This window comes from Plectropomus leopardus, chromosome 6, assembly GCF_026936395.1.
Source record: "Plectropomus leopardus strain MGB_pleo_1.0 chromosome 6, ASM2693639v1, whole genome shotgun sequence".
NCBI classification, from domain to species: Eukaryota; Metazoa; Chordata; class Actinopteri; order Perciformes; family Serranidae; genus Plectropomus; species Plectropomus leopardus.
In genome coordinates, this window is record NC_142181.1 from 10,009,187 (window position 1) to 10,036,603 (window position 27,417).

A 27,417-nucleotide genomic window follows, 5' to 3' on the forward strand; every position below is an offset into this window, starting at 1 on the left:
CTCCCTTTCCTAGTTTTGAAAATGTAAATCTTTTGTTATTTTGCTGTAAAAAAAATAAAATTGTATTAGCATAGTTCCATGCAGTGGGGGGCTAAAAACTATAATATATACATGAATATGTGGATATAAATGATAGAATATAGTAATACATTATTTATGAACTAAAGCACGTTTACCATCAAAAGGTTAGGGGTTTACCGTCCAGAAACAAGCTTCACATTGGCTTCTTAAGATATTGCTTCAGTTTTATTAATGGACGAGTCTGCTTTGATGTTTTTTTTGTCATGCAATTTCCCATGCAGCACAATCAAGCTAAGTCCAGTTATTCGTACAGCACCTGAAGGCATCATGAGACCGGGTGCACATCACCACAGGCGGTGACTTCGACAGCTCCGTAAAACTTAAACACACACGGTCACAGTGAAGAGTCGCAGCCGGCAAAGTCAGCAGCATTTCTGTTACATAACGGTTTTCCGGGGATATCAGTTTTACCTAAAGAGATTGGTAAACAACGGACACATGCTGTTTTAATTAACGTAACTCTATCCTCATAATGATAAGTAAAACAGATGCAGCTTCGGGCTCCTGACAACTTCGGTGATAGCTAACTTAGCTTAAAGCAAAAACAAACCAAAGTTAGCGTCACGGTAGGTGTTTGTTAAAGTTAGTTGGGTTTTCTTTGTCCGTTATTCTTTTGTGATTCAGTACCAGCTAACTGGCCCGACAACGCTGACATTAACATATCACGTTAACTTAGCATTAACGCCACTTAAAGTAACAAGCTCCGAGGTGTGTAACGTGGTTCACATTGATACAGAGTCGACTTTCGCTGAATTTGAAACAAAAAGATTTGTACTTGAACGGAAGCAAACACTGGACGTTAACTCAACCTTATCTATATCAAGGTAAGTAACCGTGAATATTTACGTTAGCTTTGAAGTAACGTGTACATCGCGTGAACTGTACAGGAAGTGAAATGCCAATTAGTTGTCTTTTTAGGAATCATTGTTGGTGTAATAAGTGGACTGGATTAAAAAAAAACAACTGTAATTTACAGCTGCATATAGTTGCAGTTGGACAGGTGAAGCATTGACTTAAGAAAAAAATAAAAATAAATACCAGCTATAACCAAAATACTGCAGACGTCACCCCGTCTGTCACAGTTTCCAGGAACAATAGCCTCACTGAAGGTTGTGTTTTTGAAATGGCCAGCAGGCAAGGTGTGTTGTGCAGGAGGAAATAAATCAGTTATTTTGCTTGCAAAATGATACAGACAGTGTTAGGAAGGACAAGTAGACTCAATGTTATTCATTTGCAATGGCACTTTGACCTTTTAAGGATATGTAGATTATAATGTGTTACTTGATTTCAATATAATAGGACTGTTAAGAGACAAACTCCACAAATGGCAGTCTACCAACATACGTTTTTCACATCCTTATGAAGGGAGAGGGTGAAATCAGGGAAGGGACTTCAATTACATTTTTAAGCTCTGGGGAGGGAATTATGTTTTTTTTGGGGGGGGGGCAGTCAACTTTAAATGGATGTATTTTGCATGTATTTTAAATACCCACAGAAACCCAAAACCTGCAAATGGACTTGAAAGGCATATTGTCTTTAAAAATCTTTAAAATCAAACCATCTATCAAACCAAGAAACTGTGAAATATGGTTATTTATGGTGGAGGGAGGGTTATGCAATTTCCCCAGTCAGTCAGAGAGGCTCAAGAAATAAAAAAACAACAACAAAAATACTAACTAAAACAAAGTCGTACCACATCCATCCCCGACTTTGATAAAGTACAGTACCTTAAGTATCCATAATTGTTGTATTGTGTTGAGTGTTGTTATCTTAAGTAGTCATCAGAGTTAGCATGTGGTTGAACGTATCTCTGTTACAGGACCTGAATGGCCTCCGTTGTTGCAGTGAAAACTGAGAAGCGACCTGCAGCTGATTCTCAGGATGCAGACTCAAATGCAAAAAAGCCCAGGTAAGCACAGGTGCTACACAATAAGCCCATGACTCATGCATCAGTTTTGTCTACAGCGCTGATTAAAATTTTGTTTTGAGCTCCTAATTTTTTCCTATGCAAAGGTAGGTTGTAGTTTCGCACTGTATGTTATTTTGTTTGAAAATGGTCTGTTAAATGCTGGGTGGAAGGATTTGGGAAGTTCCACCTCACCAACCATCATCACTCAATCTCTAACTGCCCTAAAGGAAACTGCTGCCCAGCCTGAAGACCAAGCGAGCCCCCGAGCTTGTCCTGGTGATTGGCACAGGGGTAAGCTCCGCAGTGGCCCCTCAGGTCCCTGCACTGCGCTCCTGGAAAGGCCTTATCCAGGCCTTGCTTGATGCAGCCAATGACTTTGATCTACTAGAGGAGGAGGAGAGTCGGCGTTTCCAGAAGCACATGCAGGAAGATAAGAATTTGGTGCATGTGGCCCATGACCTCATTCAGAAACTTTCCCCGGTAAGTCTGCCTGAGCCTTTTTCCTTTCCTTGCCTTTCTACACCGCCACCCTGTCGCACATGTACAAACACATGGCAGACACTCTGCCAGCTCACTGTCCTTTATTCAGCCAGGAACGCTTAGTTTCAACTTCTATGGGCGGCGATAAGACATCTTAGCCTTATCTCAGTAAAAGACCTATAGTAAGGCTTGTTTTTGGGCCTGTTCCTAGAATTGAGTTTTGGTCAATACAAACACTTTTTAAGTTGTTGTGTAATTAATCACATGTGTGAAGAGTGGGCTTGTTTTTCAGTTTCTCATTTATTGGCGTTTAAAAAAAGTGCTTTCTTCTGGGCACCTTGAAAAAAAACAGCCTTATGAAGGCCTTTAAGCTGAATCACACTAAGTTTTATTTTTTTAACCCTCCCTTGCCCTCTTTAATTAAGGCGTACAGCATGTCTACAGGTTAAGTACAGCAAACAAACTTATATTTTACTGGTTTTCTATATGCAAAAAAAGTCTTTATCCCTTTTTTGTAAACATAATTTTTAAAACATTAACTTCAAACTAGGACTGCTGAATTATGGCAAAAATCACAATCACAATTATTCAGGTCACTATCATCGATGATAAATCGTTACGTTTGTTCACTTAAAATGAGTCTCATTCAGTAACGTGGGGCTGTTTATATTTAAAGACAATTACGACACCAAAAAGCCAAATGTTTTGTCGTATTCGCAGCACCAAGGAGTGACATCACAGCTCAATGCCAACAATCAAGCCCACCAAAACTACCAGGAAAATCCTTGCAACCTGACCTTTTGAACACAACAAGATCTTTACACAGAGTATCACCATCCCTGAAAAGCTTTCAGAGGCTCAGGAAGACTGCAGAGGCAACTTTTTTTTAATGGTTTCATAATAAACCGAATCATTAAAAAGTCAAAGAACCTTACAGCTCTAAACCAGTTGGATTGTTACACATAAATTGCAAAACTATGAAATGTATTATAACTCAGGTCTCATCCTGTGGGACCGGTCTGGTCTGGAGCAGGGCTGGCAGATGGGAGCCTTAATACAGTTTGCCTCCTGTGTTAGTCATGTCTCATCGCACCTTTGACATTGATAAAACGCGCTTTGTTTCAGCCCTCAGCCTGTTGTCACAAAGGGAACAAACAGCGCTTTTATGGCTTTATCTATCGTGTTTATTCCAATCCACAGTCGTGCAGACACCAGCCCACTGCTGTTGGCTACAGACACAGAAGGCTCTAGCATGCTGATTGAAAAAAACAAGCTTAGAATACTGTGAACCAGCAGCACCCCGGCCCATTTTTTTTTTCATTCAGACAGAGTTTAAGAGGACATGGGAGTGTAGTTATTCCATTCACAAAACCCATCTGCAATATTCCCTGCTGTAGTTAAAGCACACATGTTAACACTGCACCTGAGTTGATTTCTTCTGACCCCAAAAATATATTTCTTCAAGTGTGTTAATCATGATTTTTCCCCAAGGCATATCATTTTACACTATATGTCCTAATATCAATATATCTTACGAAAACTGAAGCATATGATGGTGTGAAAGACCTGCCTTCAGTCATCTGTGAGAGTTTAACCCACTTTTCGTGGAATTGTGTATTGGATGGATTATGGTGGTCTGCAGGCACACACATTCAGGTAATGAGGGTAATCTGAAGTTAAACTGAAAGAGAATGTTTTGCTGTTAATCTTCTCACACTCTTGACCTTGGCAAAAACAAGGCTAATAACAACTTTGCTTTTTTCTTCAGAATAGAAATATTTACCACAGGGTCAGTGGAGGAAACATTTGTTTATCTGTTGATTGTGATGGTGATAAACAGAGATGATAAAGGTTGTATGTACTTTTGAAGTTTATTTTTTCTAGGTCAACTGTCATTTTACAATCAACCACAACTGTCTGTGGAAAAAGATGAAGCATTATGGTCTATATAGGAATTTTCCAGTAGCAACATACTCACAAAAAGTCTCTGTTTTGGCTGTTTCAGCTATATTTCTATTTTGTGCTAACTGTATGAATGTCCACAGCAGGGCAGGGCAGAGCGAGCACAAACCATTGGATAAAATATATTTATAAAAAATAATCTAATAGTTTAGGATGAATATTAAGAGTTGTTTACTTGCACTTTATTTGGTTATTACATAAGTCCCGAGACAGTCCAAGGACACAGTGATCAGGTTGGGTGCTGTAGACACTAGATGTGGATAATGAGCTTCTTCCTGTGGAAAGGACTCCCGCTGTTTAGCCCATTAGAGCTGTAATCTGTGGGAGTCAGCAGAGCATTTCTCCTTGGTCACTGCATCTCTGCACTACCCTCTGCTATTCTTAGATGCTCAACTCTTCCTGCTTCTCTCTCTATCTTTGTTTTTTTCTTTGTTTGTTTATTTATATATACAGTATATATATATATGTGTGTGTGTGTGTGTGTGTGTGTGTGTAGGCTCTGCCAGGTAAAGCTGAGATTTAGACTGTTCAGTCACTGCCCATAATCTCTCAGGAGACTGAGGTGATGCGTGAGATGATACCTACCGGGCTGTGGACAGGATCAGCGAGGGAGATGAAGAGTTTTATACGGAACAAAGTTGCCCATGCGTAGATATTTAAAAAAAACTGGCGTACACATGACCCACCCATGAAGTCTGTCTGAAGAGGTAGTTGGGGTAGTAAGGATATGATGTTGAATTCCTGTGGAGGGCAGCGCCGACAGGAAGTCTTGTTAAAAGCATGTTTAAACAAAATCAAAAAGGCCCAGCCTACATGACTATTTACGAGTTTGTTAGTGTTAAAGTTTGGGCCCATGCTTCTGGTGAAGTGAAGGCTGTATACCTATTGTGTCTGAAAGTAGGAGAGCTGATTGGGTTAAATATCTATGCGTGTTCTACTATTATTATGTTAAAAAAATTTTAAAAAACAAACGTAACATTTAACCTACTGTCTCCTCTGGGTAATGCCACTACAATGTTACTTTAATTTGTCATTTTCTACACTGTCTGTGAAAGCAATTATTTTGGGTTTCCACCCTGCTTCTGAGCTCTGACAAAAACACACACAACTGTTGCTCAACCTGGCCTCAAATGCACACATTTATTTTAAGACACACATGGTCAGGTCACATGGTATGATAAGTAAAACTGTGTACTCAAGAGTTCAATCCCATTAAAAGGCTGCTTGTTGTGGGTTTTTGAAAGTGTTCTTGTTATCAGAGTTGCGGTAATATGACAATAGCTCATGGTATTTATTTTTTTTTACTATGAAATACTTCTCCTTAAACTAATTCACTACTTCTGCTTATGTTTAAAGAATTTAAGCATGCCATTTTCACTGAATGAAGGGATGTCAAACACTGACAGAGTCAGGGATTAAATTACAAGTGGGGCCACTCATACTAAAACTTAGAGTACAGTAAAGTTCAGATAAATAAGGAACATACAAAATTTAACCTTAAAAGGACACTGTATTCTCCTGTTTTTCTCTGCCAGAGATTAATTTACAAATCAGTTTTTAGTTAGTTATTATGTGTCAAGGCACTAAATATGTCTCGCATTGCAGCGACAAAGACGAAGAAGTCATTGTGAACTTTAGAACTTAGATGTGATTCTCTTCAGTTACTGAATATGTACGCCGATGTTTACCTTATATATATTTTCACTGCATCAGTTTTACTTCCTCTTCGTAAACTAGATCACAGTGTTGATGATTGTTTGTTGCATTTCCCATTCCAGCTATTACCATATTGCATTTAGTGCTGTTCAAAGGTGCTTGGCAGTAGGGGGGCACAGTTCATACAGTCCAAAAGAAAAGCAGTTCAAAAACAAAACAAAAAAACATTGAAATTGCCAGAAAGAAAGTGCTTAGAAAAAAATGTAATTCTGCAACATAACTGTAGATATATAATTCTAATAATTATAAAAATAGTTTTCTGGACATTTTTCACTACGTTTGGAGAAAAAATATATATAAATCTTCTAATTTCTTGTAATTTGTAGAACATTTCTTCAGTCTTTGCCTTTACCCCCCATATTTTCGAAGAAATCAAACTAATTTGCTCAGGGTCCAAAGGTTTAAATACTTCTGAAAGCTGAAAGCAACACAATAAAAGTGATGTCAATCCAGGTTTTTCAATGTGTCTAAGTATCTATGATGTTTAAACTTAAAAACCACCAAAACAGCTGTTTAAAAGTCTGCCTGCTGGACAATTTCGTACTTTTATCGCCATAAAGTAACTAAGATTGTTCAGTTCTTCAGTAAAATCCATATCTTTTTTATCTTTCTCATCTTTTTTATTTATATTTTCACAGAGAACGGGAAATGTGAGGTCTACATTCTTCAAGGACTGTCTATACGAGGTGTTTGATGATTTGGAGTGTAAGATGGAGCATGCGGGGAAACACCTACTGCGCTCAGTGCTGCAGCTGATGGAGAGCGGAGCACTGGTGCTCACCACTAACTTTGATAACCTTTTGGAGATCTACGCAGCTCACCAGGGCACCAAGCTCGAGTCTTTGGACCTGACAGATGAGAAGAAGGTAAACATTGCTTAGATTACGTTATGGCACCGATTGATCTTTCCTGCCACAATACATCCAGTCAGCTTTTTCCGATGAGTGCAAAGGTCAGTGAAGAAAGCACTATATATTGGGCCAGGCTCAGATTGTGGGAGTTTTAGAAAGTTAAGCAAAATTGAAAATTCATTTTGCATTTCACAGACTGTTTCCCAATAGCAAACACCCTTTTAACATGGCCCTCTTTTTACTTTGTTCTTTGTGTAACTTACTCACTGCACTGTCACAGTTGGATTTTTTAGCATTACCTTTTAATGAAGTTCCTCACTGGCAGTTTTTTTGAGAAAAATAGATAATGCTTTGACCTGAAAGAGCCTTTTGTCTCTGACAGGTGGAGGAAGGTTAAAGTTCCAGCCATTACTCAGCTGCTGTTGAATTTTATAGATTGAACAATATTTGCTTTTGGTTTAAGACTGGGCTGAAGGAGTGTGTGTTTTCCCAGTAAACAAAGACTTGTTTTTCTTCGGACCAGTTTCTCTGCCAAATCTCAATTGTTCAAACATGTAACTTATGTCCCAGCTCATTTATTTAAAGTTAGTGTGCTTATTTGTTAAATGGAACACAAATTGGCAAAATCTGGTCAGAGTTTTCTGAGAGAGCAGTCGCTTTGCCTCTCAGTCCTGGTATTTATGCCTCGTCTCCATCAGGGCTAATATCCTCTAACTGCTGTTCAGTGATTTTACTCCCAGCCCAGCCAGAACAGGATTGAGTGCAATGGACTGTAAAGTGTGTGCTTATGTGTGTGTGTGTCTAGGTTTTGGAGTGGGCTCAGGAGAAACGGAGGTTAAGTGTTCTGCATATCCATGGTGTTTACACCAACCCCAGTGGTATCGTACTGCACCCTGCAGGCTACCAGAATGTTCTGAGGAACACTGAAGTTATGGTGAGCCCTGAAATTGTTGACTGTTGGTTGTTTCTGATAAAAAATGAATTTAGTCTGAAAGATCTCTTACAAAATGCCTAAAAGGTAAGCTATGAAGAAAAAGTCTACTAAAGAAAGTGAAAGTGAGAGGCTGCACTACTCTTGTTTACTATATTTGCATTTTTTTCGGTGCTGTGTCCACAATTTCCATAGCTTCCTCCTAGCATGCTGCTTATAGTCTGGCACCTGGTCGTCACATGCAAAATAAGATCAAAATAAGAAAACACAAGCACAGGGCCGAGTCTCTCTCTCTCACACTTCTAGTGGGTCAAAAGTGATAATTTAGAGGGATTACTCTGTTCCCTGCACTTTGGTGTATTTGAAATGACAGCTTTTGTGTGCCTGTACCGTAGTTGCACTAACATATTTTATCGCTGATCTCACAGCGTGAGATCCAGAAGCTCTACGAGACCAAATCCTTCGTGTTTCTCGGCTGCGGGCGCACGGTAGACGACACAACCTTCCAGGCTCTGTTCTTGGAGGCAGTTAAACACAAGTCTGACTTGGAACACTTTATGCTCGTGCGGCGAGAGGATGTGGGGGAGTTCAAGAAGCTGCGCGACAACATGCTGGACAAGGGCATCAAGGTCATCTCCTATGGAGACGAGTATGCCGACCTGCCGGAGTACTTTGAGAGGCTGGCCAATGAGATCTGCAACCGCGACGTGTCTACCAACGGCTGGGGTAAGGAGGATTTAAGTCAGTGGCAGTTCATTTTCATGCCTGTTTGGTGAAGGAGAGGTGTTCTGTACAGCTTGTGACTGCACATGTAGTAAGGTCAGTCTGTGTTAAAGGGGCATTATGCAAATTTTACATATTATATCATGTTTGGGAGATCTATACAATCCATAAAAATTAGTTGTATAATGTCATCGGTGACTCTTGAGGTGCTTTTCAAAGGTAAATAACCCTGACAAAATGATACTAGGACCGTTGGAAAATTGAAAATCCAACAATAATTTCTGTTTATACAGTTTCTGTCTGTGATATATGGTGTATTTTTTGGCATTTTTTTAAAGAATAAATAATAATAACTGCAAACTTTTTTCTTTAAAAATGGCCGCTTTTTTTTTTTCAAAGAAAACATGCTTTCTGAATGCCCGGCCCGCAGGTTTGGAAGGCATGTTTTCTCTAAAGAATTGTTGGGAAAATAAACACAAAATACAGCCAGCTCAAGTTATATGCCCCTTCCCTAAGCCAAAATAAAAAAAAAAAACTTAAGTCCTCCAGTACTTAAAAAATATTTGACATGCCTCTCCCTTTTTGTACCTCGCCTTCCCTTCTCACAAATAATAAACAGTGCCTATGTTATATTTAAATATTCTGTTCTAATCCTGTTCTGAATTCTTTCTTTTTTTAAAAATATATTTAAAAAAAGCTATTATATAATCAGGAAAAGGAACCAAATAGTAATATAAATGGTCATTTCAGAGAATGTATGGTCTTTAAAATTTGCCTCAAAGTCATGAAAATTTGTTGGTAAAATTGTGCATGAACCCTGGTACACAAGTAATTAAAAGTATGGATTTCTCTGTCTCTGCTGCTTCGATCTAGACCATGTATTTTTTAATCAGCCTCCCGTGACTCCCTCGACTTATTGAGTGCAATACCAAATAACTGCAGCACCCCTTTAAAGGTTTTTGTACTGGGGTTCTCGATGCGTGGTTGCCTCTGCTATCAAGCATGTTTGAGTCTGGTAGATATTACGTTGTAACAAAGGTTGAACCAGAGCTGAAGCACTGAAACTAGCCAGTAAGCAGTTAACCTGTAAATTTGATTTAGGGAATTCATTGTAGTCCATGGACTTTGTAAAAAAAAAAAAAAACACAAAAAAAGTGGGATTTATGACATTTTGGTCCAACATATCTGTTTAACCTGCTCCTTCTGAAATGAGTTCATCATGTAAGTTGCCTCCATTTCATTTTTTTGTTTGTCTGTATCTCCAGGATCTCCTTCACAAAATGGGGAGGAACAGCAGAACGGCTTCAACACACAGAAAAGCCTCCTTCAAGGTTAGGACTTGAATACTTCTCTTTGACTTCAGGCAGTGGCCACTTGCAAGAGACATTTGCAAAATAATACAATGAAGCACTGTCCGAGACTCTTATTTTCCTACTGCATGCTGGTAGATAGAAAATTCAAGTCTCTTCTCGATTTCCAGTATCAAAAGACCTGCTGGTATTCTTTTACACAAAGATATCATAAAGCTGACTTTGCAGAATTGCATGCATGGCAGCCTATGGCAACATTTCAGTGGATACTCTTTGTTACACAACTGTTCACTTAAGTCCCTTCCTTCTCTTTCTGCCCCAGACCATCATTCTTGACAGGCGCACACAGTCGGGATCAGTATCAGTCATTTTCCTTCACAGCTCCGTCGAGAGATCACTCTGAGTAGTACTCGAGTCTGATTTTACCAATGGATTTAGGAATCCAGGAAAAACTATGGGCCATGGGAGACCTAAAAGCCGTTCAGTGTTTCACATGTTTATGTGATGTTCATGTATTAGTTCTTATTTAAAAGGGAAGGGAGAAGTTTAAAATGACCGTCAACGCCGATACCCAGTGTCACAGTTCCACTGCAGTGTAAATGATACTCGACATTTAGGAAGCTGCAGTAGAAGGAAGTTTTAAATATGCAAAAGATGAAATGGTTTGTTCTCATTTCAACATGACAGAAATTCTATATCTGAGTCCACTGACAGAAGTTGATTGTGTTGCATTGATTCATTGTTTAGATTTGGATTAAAGTGATGCAAACAAATGCATCACCTCTACCTACCTGCCCTGGAAGAGGCACCACATGCTCTTCACTCAAAGCAATCATGTGCTCATATGTAAGGATTGTATCTGTGATGCTCAACCCAGAAACCAGTAAAACCTGATTTGCACACTACTGGATGGGGAATGGCTGGTAAATTTCTCTCAGTGATGGATGGTTACTTGGTTTGCAAACACATTGTTATGATGCTGTCGTCTAAAATTCAGAATGTTATGTTTTCATAGCAGAGAGGCTCCCAGCCAGTAGCAATCACTTTGCCACTCCTGTGCTGAAAATGTTCTTTGTAAGCCTTTTTTTGTATTTTTAATACTTGCATGTGTTTTCTGACATAGTATTTATAAGTACTATTTTCAAAATAAAGCTTTTGGTATCCCATTTGTTCTGTCATGTTTGCATGTCTTAGACAATTGTACTGGAGTGGTCTGCAATGGGGTGAGAAACCACGTGCTCCTGCAACATATGACAGAGCAAGTTCCACTTTACAGGCTGTCATAGCATATAGCAGCTTTATTTAGAAATGTTTACATTCTCATAAATTAGCTCAAATCATCTGTATAACTTTTGATTCTCTCATATTGCACTACCACAAATTAAAGGGGGGTTGAGATATTTAAGACTTAAATTTCCTCTTACAAAGGAAGAGAGGGAAAACAAACAACAAGGCCACACAGAGGGTGTGGTTTGAAAATATAAGAGAACCTTTAAGAACTAAAACAATATACAAAATATCTTTCCACTTTTCATCAACTATAAACTGAGGAATCAAAGTCTTCATGTTGTAATGAACATGTGTTTAACTGTGTGTGTTGAGTAGGCAAGGAGCTCTGGGAGATAACTATCATGATCAATCCAGATTCCCATTTCTGATTTTGGGAGTACATCTACTAATATTCATAAGTGCTGATTTGATGCCCATTTTATGACTGTATGTTGTAAACCAATTCTTTCTGACCTGAACTGCCATGGCACTCTTTATGGATAATCACTCATGTAGTGAAAGTGTTAACTAAGAAGACAGGATACAGATAGGCACTATGGTCACTAAGCTTTCCTCTGGCACAGGTAGCTGCTGAAATGTCACATCCAGCAAGCCTTCGTGACCTGACCTCATTTACACGAAGCGGGGAAAACTGACTGACAAAATGCCAGGTAGGGAGGTTTTTTAAAGTCTTTACTGTATAAACCAGTAAACTGATGACATTTACAGCCTAGGTCCATCTAGTCAGCTAAAATGTCATTTGGATGAGACTTCATTATTTCAAAACTCTGGCTGGATCTGAGGTACTTTTCAATGTAGGCCCGAAAGTTTAGATATGATTCAACATATCCCCCCCACCCCCCGGATGTGTTGCAAAAATGTTGTCTTTCAAAGTGCACACTTGTCCTTTACTGGGAGAATAAAGTCCTGTGCATAACAAGAGTTCTTCATTTTATGCAAAATAGAGCAGGCAGGACAGGAGGATGAGAAAAACGAACGTTAGCAGGGGCTGGAACATCTCATGGCAGCGTGGCAAATAGGTTTTGTTGGCTTCGTTGCGATGATGAATAAACAGCAGAACATGCAGCCACTTAAGCCTTCATCAGGGCACTGACCACGGCGCGGGCGTTGAGGCTGCGCAGGTCGTTGTAGGTCTGCCCTGTGCCCACAAACACAATGGGCTGGCCTGTGATGTAGGTCATAGAGATGGCAGCACCAACCTGTGAAAGGAAGAAACATGACGAATGAGTGCTAACAACTTCCCGTCAGCATTTATTCTTCGTGAATCATAAAACCGTGACAGACAAACCATTAAGTGCACCCAAAGATCATTTAGAAGCCACATCGCATGATTAAAGACTTATATAAATATACAGAAATTAATACCTTGTCGTCAATGGTGTCAAACTTAGTGAGAACGATGCCATCAATGAGGCGAGGCTTGTCAGACATGGAGTGGTCTGCCAGAGCCTGATTGAACTTTACCTAAGGACACCAGAGAGAGAAAGCTGAGTCACTCATAGGAAAATTAAAGACAACGGAGTTAATATGTATGACACCATCTTTCCACCGCACATCTGTCCACTATCATGACAACAACAGATCATTACAGCAACACTGACCTCTGCTGGGGAGTTTTGAATAACATCAATTTCATCCTACAGCATTTTCTTATTTGGTCATTACCATTTTCGATTTAAAATATCATTACTTCCTTTTTTTTTTTAATCTATTCAACATTGGTCTGAAACATTATAAGTAGATTATGCCTAATTTATGGCCAAAATGTGTTTGGTGAGGTCACAGTGGCCTTTGATCACTAAATTCTAATTACATTTTCCAAGAGTCAGAGTGGACATTTGTTTCAAATCTGAGAAATTCCCTCATGGTGTTCTTCAAAACAAGAATGAGACAGAAGAGGTCACAGTGAATTTGCCCATTGAGCTTTGACCACCAAAATCTAATCAGCTCATTGCTGAGTCCAAGTAAATGTTTGGGCCAAATCTGAAGAAACTCCCTCATGGCATTCTTGAGATATTACCTTTACAAGAATGGGACAGACAGATGGACAAAATGGAAACATAATGCCTCAGCATCGCCTGTGTGAAGGCTTAAAAGTGTGAATTCGTGAGTGGTCTTACCAGCTGGTCGACTGCCTCATTGCCAACCAGAGCCTCTCCAACAAACAGTACAAGGTCAGGCATGTTGACCGCAATAAGTTTGGCCAGGGCTGTCATTAGGGGGGCGTTGTCCTGCATACGCCCAGCAGTGTCCACCAGCACCACGTCAAAGGCCTGGTTGCGGGCTGAAAGGAATAAAATAAAGAAGGTGCATGTCTTAATTTACCATATGGGTGTTATTAATCATTAATTGAAATGGCAGGTGGACTCAACAAGAAAGCACAGCTTTATAGTTAATAATTACTCAACAGGAAAGAAAGTGCTTTACCATAGGCAATGGCCTCCATGGCAATTCCAGCAGCATCCTTCCCGTAGCCCTTCTCATAGAGCTGTACTACCGGGCGTCCTCCATGCTGCTCTGGAGGATGCAGAGAGTTTAGGCGGCGCTGATGAGTGCGGAGCTGCTCCACGGCCCCAGCACGAAACGTGTCACAGGCTGCGATCAGCACAGTGAAACCGTTTTCTATCAGCCAGAAAGAGATCTAGAGCAAGACAGAGAGACATTTAGTTCATATAAACAAGCAAAGGACAAAATCTGGACATGTTGAGTTAGTACATATAATGTGTTAACCAAGTGTAGTGTCTGTTACTTTTATCTACTGTTTATGCTGATTATATTAACTATTTTAAACACTCAATAGGATTGTCTAGCATATCTATTTGTTACCGTTTCAAAAATGACAACTCACCTTGGCCAGGTTGGTGGACTTTCCAACCCCATTGACACCACAAAATGTAATGACAAAAGGCCTTCGCTGGCTCTGCGCCTCCATGACATCTCTCAGAATGTCCACTCTGCGCTTCGGCTGCAGGATCTGCACCAGTGACTCCTGCAGGGCCTGCTTTACTGTTGAGGCCACAGCTACACACACACACACACACACACACACACATACAAGTTGTGTTAGGGTCCATGCATCATGCATTCATACTGCTATTCACTGACTGAATGAATGCATCGCCAAATCTCAAGCAACAAATACCAGGAAACTGGTACTGTGAAAAAGATGTATCATGACTAAACGTGACTATAAAGCATAGTCTTGCCACAACTGTCCCACTTAACTTAAATGTGCGATGTTTACAAGTACACAATTATAGTCGGAGAACATTTTCAATCACATCCTCTGAAAATAAGACCGAGTAAGAGATTTTGTTTTAATCAAGTTATTGTCGTAATCAAACAGACCACGTTGGGAAAAATGCATTACTGTAATCACATTACTTTCCCAGGAAGTTATTAGGGTAGAGAAGATGCCCATTGCATTGTAATTAATGCCTGCCCCAAATAACAACACATTTTAAAAAGCGGGTAAGGATTGTGGGCATGTGAAAGTTTACTTACTGGTGAATGTGCCCATGACTTTGCCCTCCAGTTTTTTGGCTACAGAGTCACAGAGCTGGGAGGCGATGTCGGCTGCTACATTCTTTGCTACAGAATCACAGAGCAAGAAGAATCAATAGCAGACAATGTACATTTAAAATGTATTAAACATAAAGACAGTGAGGGAGAGAGGCGATATCATACCAATGAGGTGGTCCTTCATCTTCTCCAGTACTGACTCCATGTCCTCCCGAGTCAGGCTCTTGGAGCCCACCAGGCCCTTCAGCATCCCAAACATGCCCCCAAAACCGCCGCCCCTTTTGGAACTGCAATCAACAAACAAACTGTTTACAGTGCAAGTTTACGTTTAACGCATAAAGATAAGACAGAACTTTATTGATGCCAAAGAAAATTCTTGTGCCAGAGGATGCTCGAAAATTACAACAGAAGGAAAGAAACAGTGGATTAGTAAATGTAATAGTATAGCTAACACATGTGCTTTATAGACTAATAATAATAATAAATTTTTTTTTAGAATGCACTTTACATTTGAAGCAAATCTTAAAGTGCTATAATGAATGACAAACAATGAAAGTGAGATAAATTAGTAAAATAAGTAGGGTAAAAACGAAAACACAAGTAATACATATTGAAAAAGTGAGTAGGTAAGTAGTAATGATATTTAAAAGTAATAAAAAGTGATATTGCACAACACTTTTTTCGGTGACGACAGGGGTTAGGGGGGTCAGCTTATTAGAAAATCTATATGTGGGGTGGATGATATTGTTGTTGCTGTTTGCAACAAATAAATCAGTGTGTGGGAAAGCATGTATACCTTTGAACAGTAATCCAACAATTTAACAGTTTCTTACCTCGTCTTACTGGTTTCATTGACAACCACTCTCTCCTCTTCTTCCTCCACCTCCTCTTCCTCACTGGACTCATAGTCCACAGACTGCAGGTCTCCCTTCATGGAGCTTAGCTGCACACCCTGAAACACATCCATTATTAATGTGACTTAGATTTCTCTTCGGGGTGTCTAGTCGAGGGGTTGAGGGGTCGGGGTACATACCAGGTCAACTTGCGCTTCTGGGTTCTGTTCGCCACCATTTTGGGAACCGTCTCCATTCCTTTCACTGTAGTCCAGGTCCTTAGTGCTGCTACCACCCATTTCCCAAACACGCCTCAGTTTCTCTTTAGGCTTCTGAGGTTTTGGGGACTTCCTGTGAGTGAGATAAGAGAATTAAGCAATTAGAAAAAAGCAATTAGACATGCTTTACACAGGGAGACGGACAGATCTTAACTATTCTATAAAAGTGGGATCATTTCAATGTATGTTGCTAATATTTTTGATGGCAGTACATATTTATAAGTACTGTGGTTTTGACTCTAATACGGACAAGCAAACCAATAACAATTTATGCAACCTGCATTTATTTTCAACCCATCGGATCATGAATTTGTGCCGTTAAAGTTCAGGAATTCCTGTTAGTAATCTACTTGGGGATCAAAACTTTGTATGTTGTGCAGTGGAATTTTCACAGATACAATTTGCTCTGTACATGCCCACTTTACACTGCTGTTGATGAGTCAGCCAGGTGAATCACAATGCACCTACATGAACACCTTTTATTTAAACCACATCTTGCTTGACATTCATGAATGTTTTTTCTCTTACGTGGCTTTTTCAGTAGGTACCACAGTGCGCTTGCGAAAGAATTCTTCTCTCCTCTTCTGAATGATCTCCTCAGGAGTCAAGGCCTGGTTACCGTTCTCAACAACCTTCTGAACAGAGGCTGTGGCCTTGCCTTGCTCCACTTTGACAGGCTCAGCTGCAGGAGCTGGAAAAGATTGGAATATAAAATCAAGTCGGGATTTAAACTGAAATTATGTAACGCTAGCCATTTAGAATAAGCCATTTATGAGCAACTGTCTCCTGTAGTGCTTACCCTCCTTTTTGGTATTTTTGTTCTTCTTGCCACCCTGTTCCTTGACTTTTTCCCCACCCTTGGTCTCAATCATTGACTTCACAGTTTTTTGGGATTTCTTGGACTCCTGAAATGAGCGCATGGGAGCTGGGCTCCGAGCTTTGCTGCTCTCCTCCGCCTCTCTAGTGGTGGACATTGAATATGTGTCAACATGGGGAGGACAACAAAGAGTTATGTTAAAAGAGACTTTAAAAGTGTGATGTGGGATATACATTATGACAACACTTGCGCAGAAGTTCCTCATTACAAGAGATCACCTCCATTAGTAAAACGCTTTGTCTTTACCTGAGAAGCATGTTGAAGTCATCCACAAATTCAAAGTTGTTTTCAATTAGCTTCAAAGCCCCTGATTGCTCCAGCTCATTTTTATAACGATCCCTAAAATGGAGCTGAACGTCATCTATGAGCTTGTCCACATATGTCAGCGTCAGGATCTTTTGAAAACCCACCTGGACAGAGACAAGGGAAAGAGAAGAGAGAGAAAAACGTCAATATTAGTTACAGATGTGCATAACTCTGTGGTGTTTAACTTTTATTCATTCGGTTTCCAGCTGAAAGACTTACCACAAAAATCAACTCAAACTCATTGTCGAGCTTGTATTTCAGACTCAAGGCCTCGTGAGTATACGAATTGTTTCCACTTCGCTCCTGCAACATCACAAACATCGCGGACATGTCAACAGCAGCTAAACACATGTCGTCGATGCTAGCTATCCCTTTGTGTCTTCCTAACAATGTGAAATAAGTCACTCAAGCACAAACTACACAAAAACAATCAGCATATAAATCATAATACAGTGTTTAAGGCACCTGTTATGTCGCTTGTTTGGAACAATATACATCGTTGACATGTCAACAGCAGCTCAAAACATATGGCGTTGATGCTAGCTAGCCTTGTGAGTCTTCCTAACAGTCTGAAATAAGTCACTGTAGCACAAACTATACAAAAAAATATCACCTTATAAATCATAATACAGCGTTTTACGCTAATAACACCGCTAACGTCACCCGTTTAGTACACTTGACATTACGCAATGCTAACTACCGTTACGTTAGCATGTTAGCATTGGTTGTCCAAGCCATACGGAAAATTAGACAAACACAGACAACTGTCACAGGATTTTGACCCGTCAACATGTCCCACCTGAAGGATTACGGAGCGGATCAGAGCGTTGACAGGCCCGGTGAAGGATTCAGTGACCCCGGCTCCCTGAAAACACCACAACACTATCCCCCCTTTGCTGAAGATGGTGAAGAAATCTATCATCTTGCCTCCACGAATCTGGATTAAAGAAACAAACACGGAAGAAAGTGGGTGAAACAGAAGCCCTGTCATGAATGAATGGGACTGTAAGCCTTTTAAAGTTCTAGTGCTTACGATTCAAACAAAAAATCGTACCAGGTACTAGTCCTATAGGTAATAAATCCCCCACGAGTGCGACCCACCACCACAGCAAAACTGTTTTAGACACGTCAGAAGCTAAACCAGGAAGTGACGCGCTCTTGTTTTCCGGCGATTTTTTCCCTGAGTTCTGCGCATGCGCCATTTCATTTTCATTTTAAAACATGAGAGAAGAGGAGACCTGTTGTGTGCCTGTAGAATAATACTGAGTAAATGTAAGTACACTTATTCATTTACTGTACTTTTAAAAGTTCCTTGACCAGTTTAAGATGGTTAAACTGGTTGGCCAGCTTGTTTGACCAGCTTAAGGTGTGTTTTATCATTTTTGATGTTTTTTTTAGCTGGTAATATCAGCTTGTGATGGCCACTCTGTATGGTTTATCCATTGAAATTCCTGCAAAAATTGAAACCAAATCAATATCCTAGAGTTAAGAGAAATAACAGTGTAATTAGGGGAAGGTCTGAAAAGCAAAGAGCATACATTAGTTAAGTCTTCTGTCATATATTATACATAAGTGTAAATGTGCAAGGCTTGTCAACCATCAAACACCAAGAACTGGGTCACGACCATCTTCGACCATCTTCGACCATCTTCGACCAACTAAAACCAACAAAAACCAGCTACCAGCATAAGATAGTTTTTCGTTTTTTCTTCTTTTTTTTTTCCAGTGAGATACTTTTTACATGTTCTTCTGCTTTACTCGTCTTCTCAAATGGGCCTATTTCAGAGAAAATGTTTGACCATAAACTTAATTTTTTATCTGACAGTTAAGGCAAGTAGTTACTTTACGAATTAAAATGTAACATCCAAAAAATATTTTCAGTTTATAAAATCTGATGCTTACCATAAAACTTCCAGCTAGTCTAAGTTAGACACCCAGTCCCTTTTACTGGCCAGATGTGGTTGCACATTTTAACAAATAAAGGCCTGTCTCAATGAGAAGCCCAGTTACCAGGCAGTTCATTTTTACAGAAGTTCTTTAGATGTATGAAACCAGGTTGTTAGCTACCTACTGAAGTTAGTTAGCCACTTATATAAAGCATACCAATATAAATGTGTAAACTTTTGTCAACATGGACATGCTACACACATGGTTAGTTTGGTAAGATTCTCTATGATTCGATAATTCAGTTCATTTTACTGAAACCGTGAGCACCAAAGAAGAAGTACTACCAGCAGAGTAAACAAGAAACAAGCAAAAAAAGAGTTTAATGAAATTTTTTTGATTGCATTTCCCATCTTTTCTGAGCAACTGTTTTATAGAACAGAAACAAAAGCCCGTCCCATATTGAGGCCTGTCCCAAATATAAGCCTGTTGGGTTCAGTGGTTTAGGCAAATAATAGCCCTGGCTATTAATTGAAGTTTTATGGTAGATTAAACTCAGCTACACAACAATAGGTAAAGTAGATTTTTTTTTCTTGTTTTATGTATTGGACATATCTTTGTAGACTGGACTACCGTTTTTGTTTGTTATCTCTTATATTCCACTTCCTCTTGAAAGAAAATGAAAGCATAGTGTTAACCCTGTTTATTTACTGATTAAACAGCCCAATAAGCCACTCCATAAAATTACATGCACAAACGACTTCCACTGATGGTAAAGTGTTTGAGAGGACTTAATTTAACATCCATCAGTCACTTAACACTTAGGCAGGGACCACACTTTCATCAGGACGTCTGATTTTTAACTCAAAGATAAAAATTATTGACTGCAGAGTAGATAATGTGCCTACAGGAAGGAGCTTTTCTGGATAGAGCATTTTGCCAAATTGCCAACTTGCCTTCATCCTTCTTTACATAAGATCAATTAATCTCATCTCATCTTACACATATTTATAAAGGCAGAAAACTTAGTTGTGCAAGTGCGTACATTTGATAAATCTCAATCATCTAGTGTTTTCAAATGTTGATGTTATGTTTGTATGATATCATTGATATTGTTTGTGGGGGGGGTATTTTACACAGCAGAGAGGAATTAGATGGTCAAAACGATGAAAAGTCATATATGACACACATATGAAATACATAAAATATGTAAATTGTGTGTAAAACATACACAATGAATTGTAACAGTGCCATTTATTGGCCAAGAGATTTGACAGTGGCTTCCTACATAACATTTTGGATGACATCGGTTAAAGTTGTCCTTCCTCTTATGCCTTCCTAATAATAGAATGTTAACACAAGATCAGAAAGTGCTACTCGAACAGAGAGTGATCTTATTATAGCCTCTTTTTGCTAAAACAAAAAAATAAAATCAGCAGGACTCAGATATCCTGAATTGCTTTTTTTTGTCCATGTTTTTAACAAACCAGCTGCTCATTCGAGTATAAAGTTTGAGACACTTTGCATTTGAAATTTGACTCTCTTCTAGCAGTTACCAGCTTCCTCTTTTTTTTATATCTGGTGATGATAGCAACACTCGTCCACATTTCCACTTTGTCGTTGTTACATTGTGTTGCTGTCATTGGATTATGTCACATTTTTGGCACAGTTATTTGTTCAGCTACCATCTGAGCAATGTGTGTGTGGAACAGAGAAGATCTTTTTAAGAGATGGGATCATTAAGCTTCTATTTACTGGAAGAATTTTACTGAGGCATTGACAGACACAATGACGTTAACATCATGCATGGTAAGTCAAGTCACTGATTTCTGATTTAAACCTTATAGTTATCTGTTTGAATATTATTGTATTTTATCAGTAACTGTGCTATATGTACCCTATTAATGCTTATGCTCCTGTAAGCTCTATGCCTTATGAATGAAACAGGAAGGATTCATTGCTCTTAACATGTTGCATGTAGTCTTTCAAGTCAGAAATATATACAGTTTGATTTGATTTGATTTAGATTTTTGATATTCTCACCTCAGGTTGGTTCCAGAAACTCTTGAAATCTGCACGTGAACAAGAGGAAAAAGTGACAAAAAAGTCTTCCGCCAGCAGTGAATCAACTTTACCTTCATCTACATCATCATGGTCTCTGTCATCATCCTCATCATCGTTGCAGGGGACGACCTCTTCTAAGACACCATCACAGCCACCGTCTGTTCTGAGCTCCCTGTTGCGATGGAGACGAAAGTATGACGTGTTTGTGTGCCACAGCTCTGAGCACAGTGACACTGAAGAGGCTATGCGCCTGGTCTCTTTCCTGGAGGCTTCACCACGTAGTCTGAGGTGCTTTCTATGGCAGAGGGACACCTGTCCAGGAGGAGCCTTTTCCACTGAGTTATGCCAGGCTGTGGAGGACAGCCATTTACGGGCTCTGCTCATCACTCCTAATTTCCTGCAGGATGATTGGTGCATATATATGATGCACCAGGCTCTGGCAGAGGGGCCTATGTCCAATCGGCTCATCCCCCTGGTTCAGAACCTCTCTCACTCTGAGTATCCACAGGAACTGAGGTTCTACTTCTACATCGACCTGAGCAGGAACCCTGACAGAGGTTATACCCTCGTCAACAAGACTGTGCTCAAGTGTGAGTAAAAAAATAATCTTCTTTGGGCCATATTCATAAACATAAATTAAGCATGGTCTCAACACCAGGTTTAAAATCACACGTCTTTAAATCCATTTTCGATTAACACTGGTGCTTGTGTGAAAAAAATATGCTGCGTGCAAATTCCACAGTTTTTGGAGGGAAAGCCATCCTTAATCAGTGGTGTAATGTAACAAAATAATGATACTTTGTTACATTACTTGACTATTTTCTGGGAAATATCTGTACTTAAGTTGAGTTTTTTTTATTTCTGTCAAGTTTCACTTTGCGCTACATTTCCTGAATAAAGTGTGTACTTTTTCTCCAAAACATTTCCCCTAAGCATCTTACTTAGCATAAAAAAGAGGAAGGAAGGGAGAAAGGGACAGCTGGACTTATGAAGTAATGTGCGGGAAGGAAAAGCTGTTAATAAAATAAAATAAATGAAAAGCTATTATTATGACTAAATTATTTTGAAAATCCTTATGTTTTTAAAAAAGACCTTGTTTTTCTTCAAGAATATTATGCGCTACATTTTTGTGTATGTTACGAAGTAGTCCTCATAATTTTCAAATTCTGACGGCTTGCTTTTCTATTACCAGTATTTACATGTACTTTCACTTTCATTACTACTACATTTGATACTTATATTCAGTAAATATCAGATACTTTTGCTCAAATAATGTCCTAAAGGGTTACTTTAACTTCTACCAGAGTCATTTTCTAGTAGGATATCTCTATTTTTACTCAAGTATAGCTTTCAGGTATTTCATCCACCACTTTTCTAAATAATCCCTACTTCTTGTCTTGTCTTCTCCAGACCTACAAGACCTGGTTAAAAACGAGAATGATTGCGACATTGACAGCTCTAATGGACCAAGTGGAGAAAGCAGCTGTGAAAAAGACAAGCCGATGTCAAAGAATGAGCCCTGTGAGACTACTATGCCGCTGGAAGTGATAGAGAAGAGAAATGAAAGCTTCAATGACATTTTGTGACCGTCATCGACAGTAATTTAAGACTGTTATGAATGAAGCGTGAGAGGCTTTGGGTAGAAAACATTGCTGTTAGAAAACAAACTCAACTTAAGACCCTGCTATTGGGATCTGAAGGAAAGTTCTGCTGCAACTTTACCTCTTTTTATGTGCATAACCAACACTGGGCGTGTCTGTTTGGTAAGGATGTTCATATACAAAGAACAGGAAACAGTCAATTCCAAGCAGCACTGGGGCCTATTTCCTGTATCTGATCTAGACAAGTACAGTGTGTGCTGACCTGGTTAAACGGCAGTTTGCAATAATGAACATATATTGTGGGAATTTGTGGTCAGAGACTCAGCTTGTTATGCATAATTCAGTTAAATTGCAGCCCCTTATTTACATTTACAATAAATACCACTAAAGGGCAAGCCTAAAATGCATCCTTTTAATGTAACAGTGTAAAAATTACAGATTACAGTCAGAGGATGATATGTGCAGCGTTTGCCACTAGGTGGTGTATTTTCCTCTTCTATTCAGTTTAGAGTGCAAGTGAGGAGATCATACAGTCTTGTGAGGAGTTGCCAGTCATGATGATGTGATCTCTGGTACCATTTTCAAGCTTTCGCCATGAACAATAATTTATTTAATGTTTATTTAAAAGGGACACAGCATATTCATGAACATCAGTATAAAATACAAATGTAAATATGAAGGAGTTAGCAGGACTGTTACTTTACATCCGTAGTCTTTTGGCAGGTAACAGACAATACAAAGAAAGAAAAAAAACAAAGCAATACAACAACTCATACAGAGGACAACAATGCATTAGCAGCAGCAATGTAAACTGTATGGCATGAAGTGCATTGTGCAAAGTGCCTTGTCTATGTGCAAAGTGAGGAATTTAACGTGTGTTAGCTGCACGCATATTTCGTGGATCACTGGATAGAAGTACAATGAGTTAAATTGGAGATATATTGCATAAGAAGAATCCAGATAAATTGATCCTCTCCTGCCACCTGGAGTGGATCTAGACATTGGAGACTTTGCCAAAACAGGAGATGATTCATGTACGCCCAACATATCCATACAACAATCATAACATCACGCATTAATTCAACAAGAAACAACAATCAACATGTAAGTGCACAGCAGACAGGTACAATGCAGTTATACATAATTGCATGTACCAGATTATGTTAACACAATTTCCTTTTTATGTGTGTTGTAGAGAGAGCAAAAGGGAAAGAACCGCGCTGACAGTGGTGTAATATACATGAAGTGATAATAGAGGAAGTGTGATTCCTACTGTGAAAAGACACAGCTCGATGTCTCCTTCTACTGTCTTCCTCTCAATGCTCACTCATATGGCTCTGGTCAGCTGGTATTAATATTCTAAGTCACAAAAGTTCTGACTGAGTGGTTTTAGTTCAGCTAGTTGGAATAAAGTCGGAACATGTTGAAGAATTGGAAAGAAAACTCTTTCTCTTCTCCATCCAAACAAAAACTTTCAGTTCTCTGTTAGGTATGATTAAATGTCCTTGGCAGCACCTTCCCTTGTTAATCAAGCATACTGGCAGTGCTTCATTTCAGATAGTTGGCATTTTGACCACCGTTTGTGGAATATCAGGTATTCATTGAATCAGCTGGAGCGTGACATTTGTGATCCTTGATCGTAATTTTTTTGACACAGGCTAGGGTTGTTGTTTTTACTCTTTTTACATGAGACACCATCTGTCTCACAGAAATGCTACATGTTCTCTTTTGTTATTAATGCTGTATCATCCTCTCATTTCCCCATCCCCCTAAATATCAACAGACATTTAGCGCCACAATAAAAGACCCTTTATAATCGGCTCTTTTGTTGCAAGCCAACATTGTAACATAAAAATTTAGACTAATCTCTGAAAGGCACAGATGTTCTACAAGGCTTTTGTTGTTGCCATAAGAAATCCTCTTCCAGATGAAACACGTGCACACATACACACTTAGGGAGCTTACTGTATGGTGACTGTATGGACTATTAAAGGTAACAATGACTATATTAAGTGAAAAGTAACAATCATAACTTGCATACAGTTAATATTAACCTTTTAGAACCTGACCAAATTGGCTTGATTTCTTTCAAAAACATGAGAAGAAGGCAAAAAAGCAATAACAGAAGAAACGACTCAAAAATTAGCAAGAAATATGACCTGACCTGGAAAAGTGTTGACAAGTCTTGTGAAAGTTGTCTAAAAGCAGCGCAAGGAAAGTGATGTCACTCCATGTTTCAAAGAGTTAAAGATGTATGTATCAACATTAAAACACACATTTAGCTACATCTGATTTTCAGGTCAAGAATTTACAAGCCATACTGTTACACATAGGCATAATAGGACATGATTTACAGTATTAATTTTGTTATTCATTCATAAATCATTGATTAGCCATAACAGCTTATCCTGTTAATGGTTTCAGGCGGGCTGGAGCCTATCCCAACTGACACTGGGCGAGCGGCGGGGTACACCCTGGTCAGGTTGTCAGACTACCACAGAGCTGACATATCATGCTCACATTCTCAACTATGGCCAATTTAGTGTCCCCAATTCACAAAAATGAAGACACGTCACTTGTTGGCTTGTAACACTCAAACAAAATGACAAATTGTCATTTTTAGACTTCCGTTTTAGTGCAGATTAAACAAATGACACATAACATGTTAATTAGTGGGCTTCAGAGGTACTTGAGGACTTTGTTATTATTGTATGGAGCCAGGCCAGCTGTTTCCACACATGTCAAGTCTTTATGCTAAGCTAAGCTGCTTTCCATACCTGCCTGTTGGCATGAAAATGAATAAGCATATTCCTTTAAGTTGCATAAAAACATCTCCAAAAGACACCTATGAAATGTTAGCATTTGATAGTAATGTTTATACATAGCAGGTTTAGCCAAATTAAAAGTCATCACAGCCAGCTCAATTTGCCAACATTTTGCTTAAAATGAGTTTAAGAATGAAGCCTGTTTGCAATACTTAGGTAAATACACAGCATTATATACTTTTTTATGTCAAAGACTTCAGGGCAGTATTAAGCTCTCTTAATTTAAGTTGCATGCAAAGATGTTGCAAATATTTTCTTTTCAAATATATACAAATGGTTGCTATATAACAATTTGGAAATCTAACATGGAGTCAGTCTGTAGTAGTTTGATTAAAATGCTCAATATTGGTCTACAAAATAGACAAACAAGTGACACATGTTCTTTGACTAAAATGTTTTCTTTAACTGAGATGAGTCTAAATCTGTTTTTTAAAAGACTAAAACTAGGACAGAGTTGATTGAATAGGCTATGACTAAAATCCACATAGAATTTAGATCTCAGAACAAAGAATGAAATAATATTTAAAAATGGCCAACAAAATTACCACCATGGTTTTGGAAAGCCCCTGAACAAGCGTGCTATGTGTCAGCATCCTAGCACTTGCAGCATGAAGCAAGAAATGAGAGGGAAGAGAGAGCTGAAGCCACAGGATGGCATGCTCGTGTGCTTTGGACCACCAACAGTATGGAAAAGCTCTCAGCTGTTAGTCTGCATGGTGGTCTGTGCTGGGTGCGGCGTGCTGACCTGGATGCTTCTATCTGTGGTGAGCGAATTCAGCTTGCTGTGCTACAGTGAAGCATCAGCTGGCTTAATTAAAGGAAAGCAGGAGATCCAAAGCTTTTATTGGATTTTCAGTGAATCTAGGCCATACAGTGGAATGAGACACGAGAAGGCAGAAAGTGATATGCAACAGCACACTGGTTTTACACACAAAATGAAAGATGGATTTTAAACACTGTTTACTATTATTTTACTACTTACCTGCAGCAGCACTAATTGAAGATATACACTCTTAGAAATAAAGGTTCCAAAAGGGTTCCTCCTAAAGGGCCATTCACTTCTGAAGATTTTTTTTTCTAAACAAAAGGGTTATTCAAGCATTCTTTGTTAGACTTAGGGTTCCAAAAATAAAAACTTTTATGCAGAGGGATCTCTGTGAGACTGTGGATTGTGGGCTGCAATAGACTACACTGAACTGAACTGAAAGTTACATTACAATTAATTGACCCAAAGATCTCCATGTGAGCCATTGAAGACCTGCATACATTTTTGGCAAATTAAAGTTTCCTGTTGGATTTTCTATCTTTTTTCTAGGAGTTGTTTAACGAGAACATTTTTTAAAAATCTAAAATATTTTCTAGAGCTGCTCAACAAATTTCTGTCACTTAATTGTGTTTTGTCTCTGGCCTGGAGGAGTTAACAACTTTTTTGTTGACGGCATGGATGCTGAATGATATGCCATATCTTCATTCTATTTGCTCCATTTGTTCACATGCTTGTTACTTGTGATTATCTGAGGTTGATATTTATGGAAAAATGTTTTAACTCTATTGTTAGGCTGATGATGCAAAGCAGCTGCAGGTGGTCATCAGTCTCAGCAGTCCTCTGATTGGATGATGAAAAATGAGGCAGTCTCTGTATATATATGTGGAGATGTTCTGATGCTGTCATCATACCTGATGAAAGTCTGCTAGACCGAAACATTTTTTTTCACTCAATAAATATGTCAGCAGTAAGTGGGACATTGTGGGTGAGTTTCTCTCTTTGTTTTTAAATTATGTAAAAATGAAAATTGCATACTAAGCAAACAAAGCCACGTCATCTGTAAAACGGACAAACAAACAAAAAAATTTGTCTTGCATGTCTGTGAGAGAAGTTGCCCTCTATTATTTTCTGCATTTGGATGCAGGCAGAATGAACAGCACTCATTGTATGTTGAGTCAAACATGAATTATGTATGCCTTAACTTGATA

The 27,417-nt window shown here is 39.0% G+C and overlaps 3 protein-coding genes across 5 annotated transcripts; 2 read left to right on the plus strand and 1 right to left on the minus strand.

The window, feature by feature from the left end:
• The first annotated feature begins 365 nt into the window (after positions 1–365).
• Positions 366–11,129, plus strand: siral1 (SIR2 antiphage like 1). Of its 2 annotated transcripts, XM_042486770.2 has the most exons (8): positions 366–905; positions 1,901–1,990; positions 2,218–2,470; positions 6,787–7,014; positions 7,805–7,933; positions 8,359–8,656; positions 9,919–9,984; positions 10,286–11,129. In XM_042486770.2, exons 2-8 carry the CDS (start codon positions 1,908–1,910, stop codon positions 10,297–10,299), a joined length of 1,071 nt encoding a protein of 356 aa, XP_042342704.1. In that variant the 5' UTR covers positions 366–905; positions 1,901–1,907; the 3' UTR covers positions 10,300–11,129. The 2 variants fall into 2 exon arrangements, with proteins under 2 accessions (XP_042342704.1, XP_087934794.1); XM_088078668.1 differs by having other exon boundaries at positions 9,919–11,129.
• A 103-nt stretch (positions 11,130–11,232) lies between these two features.
• On the minus strand, positions 11,233–18,247 carry srpra (SRP receptor subunit alpha). Its single transcript, XM_042486769.2, has 15 exons — positions 18,124–18,247; positions 17,869–18,006; positions 17,289–17,372; positions 17,010–17,173; positions 16,686–16,846; positions 16,415–16,577; positions 15,809–15,959; positions 15,609–15,727; positions 14,941–15,062; positions 14,758–14,844; positions 14,102–14,274; positions 13,681–13,894; positions 13,374–13,537; positions 12,619–12,717; positions 11,233–12,452 (listed from the first exon to the last, which is right to left on the minus strand). The coding sequence occupies exons 2-15, from the start codon at positions 17,989–17,991 to the stop codon at positions 12,324–12,326; spliced, it is 1,953 nt and encodes a 650-aa protein (XP_042342703.1). The 5' UTR covers positions 17,992–18,006; positions 18,124–18,247; the 3' UTR covers positions 11,233–12,323.
• On the plus strand, positions 18,142–27,186 carry tirap (toll-interleukin 1 receptor (TIR) domain containing adaptor protein). 2 transcript variants are annotated; one of them, XM_042486771.2, is made up of 3 exons: positions 18,142–18,341; positions 21,002–21,607; positions 22,428–27,186. In XM_042486771.2, exons 1-3 carry the CDS (start codon positions 18,263–18,265, stop codon positions 22,601–22,603), a joined length of 861 nt encoding a protein of 286 aa, XP_042342705.1. In that variant the 5' UTR covers positions 18,142–18,262; the 3' UTR covers positions 22,604–27,186. The 2 variants fall into 2 exon arrangements, with proteins under 2 accessions (XP_042342705.1, XP_042342706.1); XM_042486772.2 differs by lacking the exon at positions 18,142–18,341 and adding an exon at positions 18,357–20,762 and having other exon boundaries at positions 22,428–24,438.
• The last annotated feature ends 231 nt before the right edge of the window (positions 27,187–27,417 follow it).